This window comes from Talaromyces marneffei, chromosome 4, assembly GCF_009556855.1.
Source record: "Talaromyces marneffei chromosome 4, complete sequence".
Lineage (NCBI taxonomy): Eukaryota > Fungi > Ascomycota > Eurotiomycetes > Eurotiales > Trichocomaceae > Talaromyces > Talaromyces marneffei.
Window position 1 is genome coordinate 3,128,110 of NC_072351.1, and position 17,241 is coordinate 3,145,350.

At 47.1% G+C, this 17,241-nt stretch overlaps 5 protein-coding genes across 5 annotated transcripts; 1 reads left to right on the plus strand and 4 right to left on the minus strand.

Annotated features, from left to right (window-relative positions):
* Positions 1 to 3,853: 3,853 nt before the first annotated feature.
* EYB26_006165 (uncharacterized protein) lies at positions 3,854 to 5,725 on the minus strand (the record flags this gene model as incomplete). The annotated part of the gene is made up of 2 exons (XM_054265441.1): positions 3,854 to 5,478; positions 5,545 to 5,725. The coding sequence occupies 2 exons, from the start codon at positions 5,723 to 5,725 to the stop codon at positions 3,854 to 3,856; spliced, it is 1,806 nt and encodes a 601-aa protein (XP_054121416.1).
* Positions 5,726 to 6,177: 452 nt separating this feature from the next.
* EYB26_006166 (uncharacterized protein) lies at positions 6,178 to 7,323 on the plus strand (the record flags this gene model as incomplete). The annotated part of the gene is made up of 2 exons (XM_054265442.1): positions 6,178 to 6,581; positions 6,636 to 7,323. 2 exons carry the CDS (start codon positions 6,178 to 6,180, stop codon positions 7,321 to 7,323), a joined length of 1,092 nt encoding a protein of 363 aa, XP_054121417.1.
* A 248-nt stretch (positions 7,324 to 7,571) lies between these two features.
* EYB26_006167 (uncharacterized protein) lies at positions 7,572 to 8,544 on the minus strand (the record flags this gene model as incomplete). Its single annotated transcript, XM_054265443.1, has 4 exons — positions 7,572 to 7,624; positions 7,690 to 7,885; positions 7,961 to 8,255; positions 8,324 to 8,544. 4 exons carry the CDS (start codon positions 8,542 to 8,544, stop codon positions 7,572 to 7,574), a joined length of 765 nt encoding a protein of 254 aa, XP_054121418.1.
* Positions 8,545 to 9,960: 1,416 nt separating this feature from the next.
* On the minus strand, positions 9,961 to 11,732 carry EYB26_006168 (uncharacterized protein; the record flags this gene model as incomplete). The annotated part of the gene is made up of 5 exons (XM_054265444.1): positions 9,961 to 10,458; positions 10,520 to 10,952; positions 11,012 to 11,138; positions 11,203 to 11,316; positions 11,372 to 11,732. The coding sequence occupies 5 exons, from the start codon at positions 11,730 to 11,732 to the stop codon at positions 9,961 to 9,963; spliced, it is 1,533 nt and encodes a 510-aa protein (XP_054121419.1).
* A 1,593-nt stretch (positions 11,733 to 13,325) lies between these two features.
* Positions 13,326 to 14,970, minus strand: EYB26_006169 (uncharacterized protein; the record flags this gene model as incomplete). The annotated part of the gene is made up of 2 exons (XM_054265445.1): positions 13,326 to 14,650; positions 14,958 to 14,970. 2 exons carry the CDS (start codon positions 14,968 to 14,970, stop codon positions 13,326 to 13,328), a joined length of 1,338 nt encoding a protein of 445 aa, XP_054121420.1.
* Between the last annotated feature and the right edge of the window lie 2,271 nt (positions 14,971 to 17,241).

Sequence of the window (17,241 nt, forward strand, 5' to 3'; positions counted from 1 at the left end):
GGTGGCTTGAGCCTGATCTGCAAAATCTCTTGCTTTGTTCCTTTGACAACACAGCTAATCAATACCCCCTCGTCTATGTCTTCGTTCTTCAACGAGCTCGCTTCCTTCGGTTCGTACGGTCTTCAGGCAAGTAGTAACGAACGTATCGGCGATGGTGGATAGAAAGAATGGAACATATACGTTGCCTGATGAACAGGGGGTTAGCACCTTAGCACCTTAGCACGAAAGCGATGGGATAACGACGACGATGCTATAAACCTGTCGAGAAGTGGAACGATGCGGAGAATTTGCAGGATTCATAATCGGAGGGAGTGGATTCGTATTGACAAGGAGGACACAAGGCAGACTACCTACTTTCTAGGAACAACAAGTCTGTACGACGGCAGAACCGGTCGGTACCAACAGAAAGAAAGTATCTGCAAGAATTGAAACACAAGGAAAACGCCCGGAGATGAAATTTGATGTAGTATAAAGTGTCCCGATGAAATGAAAGAAAGATTGGGTATCGAAGTTGAAATTATCGTCGACCAACTACCTGACTCACTGTAATGGATGGGCCTTCTTCGGAGGGGGGGGTGGTTTCGACAAGGGCCACGGCAACACGTAAGGTTTCCAGAAGCAAGCGATGAAAAGGGGACTATTCTCAAGCCATGTACGCGAAACAAGGAGTCCAACAGGTCGACCAGACTGTACTGCACTTGGAGTAAATCAAAAAGTAAACGAATAGAATATAAGATAACCAGATCCGGGAGCAAATCGAGATAACGTTTGTCTGATCAAAGAGTACAGGCAAAACGACAAGAATTGTCTGTCACCGAACGACGAAACTGACTGAAACTGTTGTAAGTGGGCCGGATTCCTCACACGTTCTCCCTCGACGCCTCGATTGAATGGGGGGGGGGGAAGGATCCGGGAAAAGGACAGCGAGAGAAGATGGGAAGGGGGAGGGGGGAAGAAGAGGAGGGAGTGTAGATGGGGGACAAGAGAAAGGCAAAAGAAAGAAAAAGATGAACGATGAAAAACAACAAGACAAGACAAGACAAGACAAGACAAGACAAGAGAGAGAAGATGGCGGAGGATAGGGAGACGACGAGATGTGGAGGAGGAGAGAAGACAGACTGACAGCTTCGTTCTCAGGGAAAGAAGGTTCGCGGAGGAAGGAATACAGCGAAACAGAGGGAAAGAGCCAGCGACCATGCCAGGGGAGCGCCAGGAATGGTCAGGGCCGCCGGGAGTGGGGTATGCCAGGCTGAGAGGGCTGCTGATTGGACGGAGTCCTAGGCTATCAGTTAGGCTACGGAGTTACGAATTGTACGAGCGGCGATTGAACTGGCTTCCATCATACTACTATGTCGTAGTATAGACTACAGAAGATGTAGGCAAAAGCCGGCGATGATGATTAGACACTGTGCTTGATTAATCTGTCCTTTTATACTTGGGGTTCCTTCATCTTACAATCCATGGCAATTGAAATGAAGCTGATTAATCATTGGTTTGATGGTCCCGGGCTAGAGTCGCTAGCCCCACAATATACGACCTATACCATACTCGGACTAGTCTGACGTATGACTATCCCAACTAGGCTAGTTTAATTACCGAGCCTGTACTATGATACATTGTCGATTCTGGAGTGTCCTGGACCAAGGGATACGTCTACCAATTTGTCGTCGACTACCCGGTAGTACGTACAAAACAATCTCAGTTAGTTAACTACTACGTACTGCGGAGTAGGTTACCATTAATGTTATTCACTTGGCGTTGACAGAACCGCGAGGCTCTGTCAATCCAGTCGCGATGGCAACGAATGGCAGCGATGAGTTGTCGGTATGTATTCAAAATCTCCGTATGGTTCCCTTTCCTCGGTCTTAGACATTGATCGGCAAGTTGTTGCGTGATTGGCTCGAGGGGCGGCATATTGCTTGACGGAAAAGACTTGTGAGCCAATCAAATTCATTGGATCCATTGTATCATACGTACTCCGGTGGTTATATCAATTAACCAAATAGCGTACCACATAAGATGCATACTTTGACGATGCATTCATTATAAAGGAGTGTAAAGTGCAAAGCATCAAGTACCCAAGTAATAACCGCCGAGTCGCACCATCCCAATCTTCATGCGCATCGAGTCAAGCGTGGCTAGTCTGCTTATTGGTCCCGTCCCTGCATGGCACTGTGTGTACTTACTTTGTAGGCAGATACCAGACTGTGCCTGTTGTATGTACTTGTGCTATGTTACCACTGAAATAATAAAATAATTGCATGGTATCCACGAGTCGTTCTCTTCCCACATGATCACCACCATCGTGGTAAAGTCGAAATAAACTCAACAACCCTGGTACCTCTCAAGAATAACCATGGAATGACGTCCACCCGCGAGATTACATATAATTTTGTGGCTTTTTGGCACTGTTCCAGTATCCATACTTTTCAAGATTAATCATTACTAATTACTAATACTCTGTGACTACTGTGGCTACGTAGATAGACATCCTCTCCGCGAGTGACCCTTTCTCTCCATAATAGATTAATAGTGACTATCAATCGCTAGTAAACTACGTAGTACATACTCACTAGCAGTCCCACCACTGCGCCGCTAATGAGCACGGTGCACTCCTCTGCAACATTCTCTGCTGTAGAAAACGGCTAGTACGCATTCTGACGTACACGGTCTAGAAGGAAGGTCGTTTCCTTATGCGAATTTGACAGGACCTCCCGTATGTGGGGGGGGGGCACACGTGGATGATCAGGAATGCGCCGTAACTGGAGTTTGGACTTTTACAAATTCCTGCGACATTCGAAATAAATAAATAAATATCGGGGAAAGTAGAATTTATTATAATGAGAAAGAAGACCCGAAGGGGCCTCCTTGCATCTAGTTACTAGACTACTATAGAGTATGTATCCGGTACCGACGCTAGTAATATAAGCTAGTAACATCCCGACTCAAGCTGCTCCGGAGTCTGAAAGAAGTAAAATAAAATAGGGGTGGTGTAACCTACCCTGTCCGTGCTCTGTTATAATCCTGAGAATATATGTTCCTACTCCGTACATAATGACATAGTACGGAGTATATTGACTTGAGGCCAAACAAAGGTCTGTACGGAGTACTCCGGAGAACAAAGAAAAACACACGATGTATGTAGTAGTAAAGCGGCATGAGAGAGTTGAGACATGACAAGCCACTCGGCTGATCAGTTGCCAGAACTGCACGTGCTGTCGACAATTGTTATGTCTAGCATACACTATTGTATTTCTTGCATCATGCAATTCGCCAATGGCGATGGCACTACATTTTTTTTTTTTTCAGCTAACGTTACTCTGTATTATGAACGTACACACAATTGCTGCTTAACCCCCACGAATGTGTTCAAGTAACTGACTTACTATCGTGTGATCCTTGATCGCGGATCAATCCATATATCCCGGGCCAGCAGCTCTACAGACATAGTAGTATGTATGGAGGACTTCGTATCAATTCAAATCGAACAAGCGGTCTGCACCCGGTCGTATCTACTGTACTAGATTACCCCTCTACAAACATCCCTGAACCAACATCCCGATATTTCTATATAAAGACTGGCCAATGATGGACTGGGTCGTGAACTTTATCTGAGTCAAAAGGCGGAGTAGACGAAACCGGTATTCCGGTACGCAAAGCCCTTCCCTCTGCTTCCAATGGTTCCAATGTTGGGTGGTTAGGGTTCGGTGCCTATAGAGTAGGTAAGGTTGAATTACTACAACACCGACCGTGTGTTAAACAGGATATGAAAAAAAGGACGACTGACATATCATCAATATGCGTAAATAGGTATATTCATTATTGTTTTTGTAGGAGCTAACCATATGCATGTCTAAAACCCCAAATCTGTGCCCCCTTCATCAAACCCCTTTCCATCATCACCGCCCATCTCACCATCTTCATCCATACTCATCCCGCCCTCCTCGCCATCCTCAGTATCAAGACCCTCAAAGACCATGAACTTCTCATTCTTTGCATCCGTCTCATCGGGCACTGCATTCCCATCTTGAACTTCGCAATCCTTGAGGTTGCATTCACGTCCGATCTTGGATCGATTGCCAATCACGCAGCCCGTCAGAACAGACCTCGGACCGATCACTGCGCCTGCCATCACGACGCAGCGCGTTAGGCGCGCGCCGGTTGCAATGTGGCAGTTTGCGCCAATGACGCTCTCCTTGATAACACACTTTTCTTCTACGGTCACGTTCTCGGCGAGTAAGCAATCTTGTCGGGTCACTGTGCAGCGTTGAGCGATGCCGGCGGGGTATGCGACTTTGGCGGCGTGCGCGAACGGTGATGAGTTGGGACGACCGACTTCTTCGATTGATTCTAGTTTCGCTAGCTTGAGCGAAACAGAGAGCAAAAGAGCCGAGCTATCGACGCGGCGTACTAATGGCGCAGAGGGCAGCGAAGAGTGGATGTAGGCAAAGACTGGCGGAATAGCTAGCTTCGAATTCTTGCTTTGAGCCGTTACAGCAATGTCAAAATCGGCTTCGGAGGTCATGGTGTTGACTCGTGAAGCTAGACGTGGTCTAGTCAGACCGCCTGTAATATCTATGTTTTCAATCTCTCCAGTACAGGCTTTGGTCGTACTCATCGCCCGCAAGTCAACTTCATCTTCGACCTCATTGCCGTCATGACTCGCGTTGTCTGCTGCATTCGTAGCCTCTTCGAAAATCTCCCTCAATCCCAACTTCTCGCCTAGCCCCTTCTGCCACTCTGCTTTCGCCCACCAACCGACCAAATCCTCACTTATGCTCTGGAATTTTTCGTTTCTTCTTGCCAACTCCTTGACCCAATAAGGGAATACGTAGATGTGCGCATCACGATACGTAGTCAATAGTTTGACTCGTGCATGCTTGTTGATGAGTGAATGTCTAATCAAGAGTCCTTTCTCCTCTTCCATTTTTTCTTTCAGAGAATCCATCGGCATAGCATATACCAGCTTCGAAAGGTTGTACCGTATCGACCCAGGCCCGTCAACAGGAGGGTATACAGCGGGAGCCTCATTCTGGTCCAACGGAGCCGTCGCAACAAAGTCTGCAACCTCTCCTTTGACACTTTCTTCTTTGTCCCGCGTCTGATACCATACTCCAAGTCCACCTCTGCGTCCAGCATTTTCCCCGCGAACGTCCGCAAACTTGACGCTACCCCCATGTTTAGAGCCATGCTCTTCTCCAGATCCGCTAAGAGAAGCTTGTGATACCATCCATGATTCAAGAAGTGCCTCTCCGGGTATGTCGCAAATCAGATCGCATGGTAAGAGGACGAAGTCGGATTTTATGGCTGACTGTACCTCGGGGAATCGAAGCAACTCTGCGGTACCGGTTGTCAAAGTCAATCCACTCGGTGCTAGGACGGATGGTGAAGGTGCGGGAAGCGACGTAAGGTGTGGGTTTTGGGAAAGTGCTGCTTCGAGAGGAGCTTGACTAGCGGGGGGAGTCACTAATGTGATATCTAGTAAAAAACGCTAGAATTAGCAATAGTCCACCGACGATTCTGAATTGTAAAGATAAAACATACTGGTTATACCCATTCGATAACACCAGTCGAGAGGATACCATACCATCGGCCTGTTGGCGATTGGTATAAGAGCTTTGGGGAATTCTTCAGGGTTCGATGTGAAAGTATTGAGCGAGACTCCAGGACCACACAAAATGATGGCCTGGAACCCAGAAAAGGGCACAGGAACGGAGTGAGGCATGGTTGCCTCTATGCATAGACTCGCTTCAAAATATCACCCAAGAATCTATTCTAACGTTCAGGAATTGGCGTAGTGAAGTGTTAATATTCAAAGTTGTGCCCCGCTTTGGTGATTTTTTTTGTTTGCGATGCTCGAATGATGGCTGTTTGATTTTACTGCCTATGGATGATTGTAGAGCAGTATGCAAACAGACTTGGAGAAAGCGCAACACCTAAAAAGTTCAATCTTGTGAAGAGGTATGCCACTTGAAGCGTTGAATAGAAAAAGTCAAGTATGACTCCGCAATGTACATACATAATCTCCGGCCTTGACCGCCTTTGGCAGTATTTTCACTCGCCGTCGCGACGCGATCGATTTAATTGTTCTTGACCGCCTCCTTTGCTTGACAGATTCAAAATTTCCCTCGAACTGTCTAGAATTCTTTAATAATACTGAGTTATAAACCCCGAAACATGGCCAAAGAAATCGAGACCGATCCCACCGTCGCCGCCCTCGATGTCGACAATGAAAACTACGACTCCGAAGAAGATTCCGACTTCGAACTCGACGAAGCCGACGTCGCAGGCGACGATTCAGGCCTTTCCTCGGAAGACGAAGATGAAGATGAAGTGGATAATAGCAGACCGACTAAGAAGCGGAGGCTTGACGCCTCCCACAAGGCAAACCTGAAGAAACGGAAAGCTGACGTTGCGGATGAAATGGAACTGGACTCCGGGGATGAAGCTACGATATTGAAAGCGAAGCGCAAGAAGAAAAAGAAGGCGGGTGAAGATGGTGATGAGGAAGATATTGATATTGAGCTTTCGGAGGGTGAAGGGGGAGGGTTTGTCAAGACGAGGGCTATGAGGATGAAGATGTAAGTTGGCAGTTTTTGGATAATGTGATGAACAGTGCTGACGTTTGACTACAGGCAAGAAGATCGAAGACCACTTGCAAAGATAGACGGCGCAACGATCGATGTTGATGCCTTATGGGCTAAGATGAACGCCCCGAACACAGACTCGGGTCTACTACAAAGCCAGAAACCCATGATAACAGAAGTTCCTGACAACGAGCCCGCTGCAATCCAGGAAACCGAAAAACCTACAGATGTTGCAACACAGGACAAACTACCTTCTGAAGACATGATAAAAATAAAACGAACATACAAATTCGCCGGAGAAATCCACACAGAAGAGAAACTGGTCCCTCGAGATTCGGCCGAAGCAAAACTCTACTTGGCAGAAACCACGGACGTAACGCCTACCGATTCAGCAGATGTATCACAAGGCGAAACAGTCACTATAAAGCTACGACGACCACTTCGGAAGATCTCCCGCTTCGATCCCAATCCTACAGGGGTTATCAAAAAGAGCTGGGAGAAACAGGCTGTGCAAGCTATGTCGGGCGATGCAGACGAGCTCAAGGGACCCAAACTTAATACAGTCGAGAAATCGAAGCTTGATTGGGCTCAATACGTTGATAAGGCTGGTATCAAGGACGAGCTTAACGTGCACAGCAAGGCGAAAGAGGGTTATTTGGGTCGTATGGATTTCTTGAACAGAGTGGATGCAATCAGGGAGGAAGAGAGGAGGAATATTCGACTCAAGGGGATATAAAGATATGCTTATTTTTATATAAGTATTTGTATACTATACTACGATATGTACATATATTTAATTCATTAAACGACGTGCAATCAGTGCTGGTCATTGATTCGTGCTTCATTCGGCTATAAGCCCTAATTCATCCCGACAAACTTGATCCCGGCCACTGAACCTTCATCTTCCATTCTTCTCTACCTAGTTGCAAACGTTAGTAACTAACACGAATCAAATAGACAGGATCAACCAACTTACGGCCACACTTAAACCTTGGTAGGGTATCTGATACCGCTGGAAGGGCAGTTGGATCTGTTGGCTATAGCAAGAAATATAAGGTCAGTCATAGCACCTAAAGGCGGTACTTGGAGGTGGTAAACATACGAGAGCTAACAGGAACGTAAGTTCCGTTGATAGCATTTCCAGAAATGTGGAAGTAATAGTAAGCAGACGAAAGAGCGCCGCTGGAGCAGCCAAAGTAAGGGGTCTTGCCACCGTGGATAGCAGCGGCAGCAGCCTGAATGTCGCTCAGATAATAAGTAGCGCTGTCATCTGGGTAGATACCAGCATTGGCAAGAGCCTATCAAATACATATTAACACTCTCACCTCACCTCGGGAGTATGCATTTAGGGGGAAGGGAAGGGTTAAACGAACGGTGTAAGTATCCAAAGTCTGGAACAAATCAACAACCTGCTGGAAAAAGTCCACTGCCTCATCACCAGTTGAGTAGTTGGTGTAGCAGGACGGTTTGATGGTGTTGATGCAAGTGCCGTGGGTAGCCCACTCGTGCTCCCAGAAGGCCTCAGTGGACTCGTCGTTGCTCTGCCAGTAGGTGTCCATGTAGTTGAGCAAGTCGGTCTTTCCGGCGTTCTGGAGCAGAGTGGTGATGTCGTTGTATGCGCGAGAGGAGTCGCAGTTTGATTTGTAGGTGCCATCACAGTTATCGGGCCTGTGGATATAGTCAGTATCAGTAAATGGATAAATAGTTACATGTATAAAAAAGGGCATGACACGCACCAAAGACCGTGGATTCCCCAAGAGTCAGAGGGTCCGATAGAAGGATTATAGTCCCAGAACTGGGTCTGGAGCAAGAGTCCACCTGGAGCCTCGTAGCAGCAAGTGCCACTGCTGCTGCTGCTGCAACTCAAGGGTGAGCTGGTAGAGCAAGTATCGAGCGTGCCGGCAAGGGCGACCTTGACAGCAGCGCCGAGGGCGAGGACACCGAGTGTGCGAGACATTTTCGTTTCTTTGTTTTTTTTTTGTGCTTGGCTTGTGAGTTTCTACTCTTGTGGAAGCAGCTCCCCCGCTCCTTTATAGGAAACAAAAGTGGGCTGTAAACATTGATAGTGTAGTACATACTACAATAGACACAACCGACACATCCCAATACCCTAACTTCTGCAAATCATTGAAACAAAGATCTCAGTTGTATCTCATCGAATGAAATCGCTCGCCCTTTGCAGCTGCTCGTAACCATACAATCACAATGTTGCATCGTGTATGCTCATTCGCTGGAGCTGATTTGTGGCTGTTGTTGCACGATCGACGTTCTGTGTGGGGGGACTAAAAATTCCCGTATGTATTTCGACTAGTTTACGCAAACAAAGGCCTTGGAAAAATGGATACGTATAAGGATCTTACGAGGTTATAGACGAGTATGATAATCATGTTTGCCAGCCACGAGGAGAAGCGTTGGGCCAATCATGACAACGAAGAGAGGCAGCTCTGGAGATTCTTCAAATGATATTTGACGAAACACAGTTTGTCTAATTATCGGCGTAAAGTTTAAACTCATGCAGGCGTAGACAAGCATTTAATATATGCAATGACACCTTCCTGATATTGATACCAAGTCCGGGGTGGCGTGTCTTGACTTTTGACCAGTTGAAGATGTTCAGATCCCGGAGATTATTAGCCCTAACACGAGCCTCCTTCGGCCTGGGACAATTAAAAGCGCCGTTACTAACCAACAGTAGCCCATTATTTCACCAAGCTTGTTTAGGATGTAGGAGATTAGAAGGACATCAGGAAATGATATATACTACGTATAGGATGACATGATTCTCTCGAGTAAATCAGATCATCATGTCAAGAGACTCATCAGCCCATTACCTAAACGAGGCTGAAACCAAACACCGGGAGCTTGGGGCTGGCGGCGATCTGGCGTGAACGCTAAGCCCCTCCAAGCACCCAATAAGCGTCATCAACCCCGATTGCTTAGCGAGTGGATGCGACTCTGCTAATTTTGGTGCAGGATTAATGTTGCATCTTGTTGGTTTTGTTGATCCTGTTGATTCGGGGCGCGTATATCAACTCATCGGGGGTTGCCGAAGGAGGCTCGAGACATCTAGGGATGTTCCGATCACAATGGCTTGCTTTGGGCTCTTGAGGGAGGTTGTTGAAGGTGCGTGGCCTGTTCGAGCTCTTTGATTCCTCGTTACATCTTAAAATTGATTTGAGGGGGGAGAGAAAAGACATGTGTATCAATTTCATTTCTCATATGTCGTGCCTGAAAGAGGATCTTCTGAAGACATGGATAGTGTCTATACGACCAAACAAGCCCAATAACTCCGTGTTTTATGCCCAATGTAGCAGAAACTGGCCCGCCGGTATCCCCCAAGCTCATAAGTCATAACAAGATCTCAAACAATTAATTAAGAGCCCTCTCCAACACGTGCGTGCGCTCTAATGCAGACAACCGGAATCAGAGTCAACAAAAATATAATCGAGCCCACAGCAAACGGCAACCCCGACCACTCCAGCCCTAACTGCATCCCCACACCGTACAAACTCGCAAATATCGGCCCAGCAACAACACCCCCCACAGATCTGGATACTGACATTGCAGCATACAACGTCGCGATTTGGTTTTGTGAGGGCACAAAGGATGTAGCCACGCACACGACGGACCATACAAAGGGGCTAGAGAATGAGATGAACAGTGTTCCGGCGAGTAATGAGAAGGTTGTGGATGCGATGAAGATCATGAAGTAGCCGAGGATACCTGCCATGGCGGAGAGGCGAGCAATGGATAGGTCTTTTGTGATTGCGTCGTAGTGGAGGAAGCGAGTTAGGAAAGAGGATAGGATGGGGAGGACGATGAGTAGTGTTGCGAGTGTCATGCAACCTCGTACTGAGATGAGGTAGCTTGCCTGCACGTGATATGTCAATTAACCCAAGTTCAAACAGATAGGTCGAAAAAAAAATACATACCTCAGCGATCGTGCAATGGAACTTCGCCGATACGTACTGAATGAGTAAATAGGCCGAACTGTTATCCAGACTACCAGCAAACGCTGCCACAACAGTAATCAGTATCCGCGGTGATGTCCACAAGAACTTCGAAGACGAAATGAATTCTTGCGCTTTTACAACGATAATTTGTGTGACTGTCTCATTCTTCGCCGGTAATAGCGTGGAGCTCTCGTCGGACTCTTCTGAATCCTCCTGCTGTATACCATCTTTGTCGCCCATCTGGTTGAGTGTCTCTGGCATGATGAGGACAAAGCACGAGCTAACAATCATGATAACTAGTCCAAGCATGTATGGAATCCATGGATTAGATGTTACCATCATCGCACCCAAGGGTGTTGCGACGATTTCGGCGACGACTGCCATTGAGCTTAGGCGGAACATTGCTGTGCCTCTGTTGATAAAGCATCTTGTCAGTTATGACAACTTCAAGGATTAAGAGGAGATTCTAACCGTTCCTCCGCAGAAAACACATCTGCCATTATCGTCATGAGCATAGTGACAGACATAAGGTTACCGCCACCGGGGAGTTGAAACAACCCTGCAAGCCAGAGCAAGCGAATAGGTAGATTGAACCAGCCTGGTCCATAATTTATCAGCAATCACATCAACAATTAAGGGAAGACATTGATATAGTTACATACAGACAATCCTACACCATACCTCGCTGCACATCAACGAGGTCAGCGCCATGATCGTAACTGGTCTTCGTCCAATTTTATCTGCTAATATACCGAATGGCAAAGCAAGAGCGACAGCTATCAAAAATCCAATTAGCCCGATATTCAGTTCCAATTTCCTGGATGCACTTACAAGGCAAAATATCAAACGTATTCTTCCACCCCGTCACGAGCGCAAGCTCCTTCTGCACCGCCGGCGACTTGCAAATATCATCAACAGCAACCGCAGCCCCAGGAGTCGAATTGATCAATTGCACATAATTCCTGCAAATAATATCCTCAAATATCTGAAGTTGGGGCGGTTGCGCCATGAAACCCCCGAAATTGACGCATAACAAGAGCAGAGTGCTTGCGATCACGACGCGCCGCTGGGTCGGTGACCATTGCGGGAGGAGGCGCAATGGTGATGGCTCTGAGGATGTTGCGAATTCATCTTCGATGGGTTGTTCATGAGGGGTTGTGAGGAGTGGTGTCGTCTCGTCCTGGTGCTCCATCTTACCGGTAGTCGGTTCGGACAGCGGTGCCCAGCCAAAGTCACGGTCAATAACTAGCGGGTATTGGTAATCGCCATTGACTTTTGGGAATTGTACTCGCAAGTAGCTCGTTTGATATTTATTTCAACTCATCGATAGCAGCCGCACGTTTAGGCAACACGATTAAGAAAAAATTTCAAATGCTGCTCTGCTAGACCCGGAGTGCCTTGGAAAATGTATGTTGATGGAATGTTCAGCCCCGGGCTGATAACAAAACCAACCCTGGAAGCACGTCACTTCACTAAGTATTTTGTTGTCAACAAATTGAACCACTAGATAAGCTTTCTAGAATTAGTCGAATCTATCTCAGCCTATAAGAGTTGATGGAATCCAATCCCTCTATCTTTGTTGTACAAATGTTGGCCAGGCTCCAACGTTTCGTGCATTAGACCATTAGTTAGTTGTTAATTCCGAGCCTCAATAGTTAGTTTGCGGCGTTGATAACGGAGTTCAGGTTTGAAGGAGGCCAACTCCGAGTACCGATAGGGCCCTACGTAGGTACGTACACAGTCACAAGGGAATGTGGAATTGTTTAAGTATCATAGAGTACTTTTAACTAAGTAGACTATGGCTGACTGCATGGATATCTAGTTTGATAACTATCAGTTGAATCTGACTAGAATTAGCAATAATGATAAATCTGTAAAATCTAGAATTGGCGGATAAGCTAACCCTAACATGTACTCCATCCTGGACTCCAGCGGAAGGTTAACCCTAAAGCCCTAACTTAACCACATCCGCATCAGTTTCAACGAGAAAGTCATCTTCGTATGAGTACGCGAAAACACACTCATCCCAATATTTTGTTAATGTCGATCAATTATTTCTATTAAACTATTAAGTTATTAACTGAAAAGCAACACGCCAGGGCTTTCCTCCTCATTGGCTGCTGTGAAACCCTAACCCAGCCTTCTTTTCATCGCCTCCTGGAGGAAACAAGCAAGGGAGAGACAAATACTGAGCAGGCGATCAATACCCTCCCTGGCTTCGACTGATGTAGCTGAAAATTTACATCCTTTAGGGGAAATACTACTAGAAAGGAAAGCAATGGATAGAATCTTCACAACTGTTTTCGAATTAGTCGCACTTGCAAGTGCTTATTGTAAGTACTAGGTGGAAAGATAGTAATAAGAGTAAGAACGATGTAATGCAGCAAGTGGTGGTACAAGGTGGCAAGAAGACGAAGCAGAAAGAAAAAAACAACATCCAGCAGATAAGCAAAATAATAACAGAGAGAAAAAATCAAATTGCCAGCCCAACCTGTATCTCCCATTTTCACGATGCAAACAATACAAAGGAAAACCGCATCAACAGGAAACATTGATGGAAAGAGACCCAACAGGTAGGAAAAAAATAGAAATAGGTCAGACCGTCTGACTTTTGTCTTTCACACAATAATTGTACAAGAGGGCGCTGCGAAGCGTGAACGGGGCTTGTATGGTGATAGCCCCGTGTGCTGTATAAGAATAAAATTAGGAAATTTGTATCGTTCCTCCTCAAGGGTATATAACCTGCACTCCATGCCAATCATTCAATCCACACAGACACACACATTTACTCGTCCCACTCGGCATCCATGTCGTTATCCATTGGGATGGGATCATCCAACTTCGAACCATAGATGGGACGTCCATCCGGAGTCAACTGACCACGGAACTCTGGATCGTAGTCGGGGCTCGTCTCATCAAGCGTGGCGACATAGCGATTCCGCCCGCCGCGCTTGCTGTGAGTCTTGGTGTAATGAGCGTTGAGGTTATCGCTGCGCGAAAAGGCTCGGTTGCAGCCCGGAACCCAGCAGACATGAGGCTTCTCCTTCGAGTGGCTCTTCATATGCCGCTTGAGGTGCTCCTGTCTCTTGAAGCGACCTTTGCAGCCAGGCTCCTTGCATCGGAACTGCACTTGTTTGATGATGGATGGCAGATTCTCTAATTTTAGACTTTGCTTCGATAGTGACTTCTTGAGTGTTTTGCGAGAGAGTTGTCGTTGCGGTTGGCGGTGTCGTAGACTCTCCCTCATACCTGGCGAGATCCACTCTTCGTCTGTGTGGTCACTCGGACCGCCGGAAAGGCGAGTCATGGGCGTCTCTGTTCCAGAGCCCATGGAGCATGATCGCACTGGCGTTACAGGCGTATGTGTCCGAAGTGTGTTGGCAGATCCCGGAAAGCCGGCATATGAAGATGGAGGAGTCATCGGTTGTGGGAATGCCTGAGCTGGGGTTATAGTCTGTGGCTGCATCATATCCGCCGATGGCATCCATTGACCAATGTTCGTCATCGACATGGAGTTTGGTAGCCGATCATTTTGCTGAAAGATTGGGCGAGATAAGCACGGGTTCGATGCTGACTCGGGAAGGTAGCTAGCTTGGTTGTTTCGATAATAGTTTCGAGCCATTTGGGGATATGGTTGCACCATTTGAGGCGGATAAGGAAAGTTAGTAGTCTGATCAAAGGACTTCGACAGGTCCTGCGGAACCCAGAATGGTTCAACATTATCAGTGTATCCCGGAATATAATCAAAGAGTGGGATTCGCTCGTGTGCGTCGACATTGTCGAACTGTGACATGATTCCATCTCCAGCTGTTATATCAGCCAGCCGAAAACTGCTTCTCAACGGCGTCGAATTTCTAGGAGCCTCAAGTCCATGAGGATACCCATGGCCTTCATGCCAACCGGGTGAGGCCAAAGAGCCTTGACTATAAAGAGAGGTAGGAGTCGGTGTGGGTGAGTCCATAGGTGAGAAGCTCGAACATGTACTGGTACCCAACGGCGGGCATTCGACATCAATGGTGAGTCGATCAGCCATGTTGTATTCTGACCGCATATCTTCACTGTCTGGTGTTGGGTAGTCAAAGTTTTCAAGGGCGGGGTCGATTTCAATATCTGTTGATAAAAGGATATGAGTATCAAGCTGTTGTATGTATCCCTCGTGAAAGTCGAATGAAGGACGGACGAGAGGGAAGAAGTAAAAGAGAGACGGTTGCTGAATGAGATGACTATTACTCGTGCTTAAAGAATGAATGAACGTGGGTAGGAGTGTAAAAGAAAAGGAAAGATTAAGGAAGGAAGATTAAAGAATGTCGAGTGTGGTGAGAAAAGAGGTGCTCAGGAACGAGGGTGGCAGCGAGGTCAAATATCAGATTCTTCGCAATAATGTGCTACCAAGCTAAGAGCGGACGATCACACTTACCCTGCAACGCCATGACTTCGTGGGATTGAATAGGTGAGAGCTATAGAGAGAGCGCGACGCGTGCCTGTGATGCAAATGCAAGGCCTGGAATGTGGGTTATGGGTTCCTTGGTAACCAGCACCGCGAACACGACCGCCCTCAGATTTCTTGGATGAACACCAACAGCCGATTCCCCCTCAAAAAGGGCTGGGTTTCGCTCACGAGGGAGTCGAGTTGGTTAAAGGCGAGCGAGCAGCAGCCCGAAAACGCTCGTGTGCAAGTGTAGTTTGCTGTGTGTAAGAGTCTCCCTGCAACGCGCACACTAAATTGGGACGAGGAGTTGGTTGCTATATTAACCAGGAGTCTCAGCAAGGGGATGGTCAAATATAGATCTCTGAACCTCGAAAAGAGAAATCCTCTCTTTTTCACAGGAGGGTGGATTTGGTTTATAGCTTTTTGGGGCCTTTCGATAATTTTGGCGGTTTTACCTTGCAGCCAGTGCGGTTCACAGCCAAGCACTACTCGAATTTAGGAATTGGTACCAGCGTCTCATACTCTTTTAGATAAGTTCAAGAGATAACTTGGGAAGTGGAGCGATGTCAATGCCGGGCATCACTAGACCATTGGTGACTCCATAGGTACGCTGCGAGTGACCCAAGTAGGACGTCCGTCTCAAATAGAGCAGGTTCTATTGGCAGGAGATGATTTTCGCCTCAAGAATGAGGAGAAAATGGAATGCTGCAAGTCAAGGTGAACAATAGCCTGCGGCTCACTGATCACCATCCATTAATAACCCAGTATCTTGGAACCTCTGTTCAAGCACTGGTTCAGCTAGGCGGGTTCATTACTCCAAAGTCCACCCAGGACAATTCTCGGACAATTGCTCGGTTGGAGCTTGTCTAAGTTTGTCGTCTGTGCTACTGCAATGGCATCAGACAGTAGTAATCATATCCTGGTGTCCCGGATCGACATCTGGGACCTGCGTTTGGATCAATGAGGCAGGGGTGAAGTTGATCGGTCCATCGCTATCGACGCTTGAGGTTGTGGAAACCGATCTCAAAGTTCTAATGACCCGCCACAAGTTGCCTTCTAAGCCCTACGCAGGAACTAAAGTGCCGCCCAGAATATGATGTATGATCCATGAGCTTTGACGCTTTCCAGCTACTGTTGACTTACTGAGTCTAATACCTACGCTAGAGAGAGCCTGCTCTGGGACGACATTCTTTGTTGTGCAGCCGGGACTTCGTAGTGTCATTGTAGGCACCCAGTGTCCATGATTAGCCTCGAGACTCAGAGGTATAGTCAGTACATGGATCACTTTCCAATGTATGCACATGCGTATCAACGATCAGATACAGCGTCGTCTCTGTACCGACGAGTCATGTTTGAACAAGTGGGCCGTCTGGCTATGGAATGAGCGGGGACTGATCTGAACCGTGCATTTTCCCACTTCAGGTTAAGAGTCGAATTGATAGCGTACAAGTTTGAAAGTGTGGATCAGATGAATGCGCAGTTATCATGTACAAACTAGATTAGTTAACTAGCATTCACGGCAATCGGATCTACGCACGGTCATCGGCCGTGCGTGAAAAGTAGGTAGGTAGTAAGCATCTTAAAGAGCCAGGATGACTTACTGATCCTTGACCATTCCATTTTGGCAGAGATCTCACGATAGCCCGACAGCGCTACGGAGATAGATTAGTGAAGGTTTTGAGTTTGCAGCCATCGACGAGATGGAGACTGCAATTCCAAATACACCCCCGCATTTTCATCTACATCTAATGCTTGTATGCTTCCAGGGAATCTCAATAAAGCACGCCGTCCGTGCAAGCCGGAGTCTAGGCGGTTGGTCGATAAGTACGACGGGGATGTGCCCTGTCTCAACAATGGCTTTCTTTCCGGGTGTAACAGGACAGAGGGCGCGGACGCAGAGGGACACGGGAGGATTGGGATAGGTAACGAAAAGAGCATCTTGGATTGATCATGGACAGGGAATATGGAAGATGTGGAATGTTGAGAGTCTGAGCTTCTGTGGGGGAAACAACGGGAAGGAGCAGCCTGGGCTGACTTGGCGGTCTCCGTAAGGACCCATACCGGGTGATGTATCGTAATTTCATGCGGCAGTAGCGCGCTCTCGGGGTTTACTTACTAATAAAGTGGGCACCGTTAAATAACGGCGTAATGGCAGTGACGGTAACTTTACTCAGGTTTACTCCGTAATGTAACTACAAGAGTCCGCTATGGTCTCAGACGTATTCGCTGTTCTTGATCTTCTCACATTCTCCCCTTTTGGCTGCATCGTCGT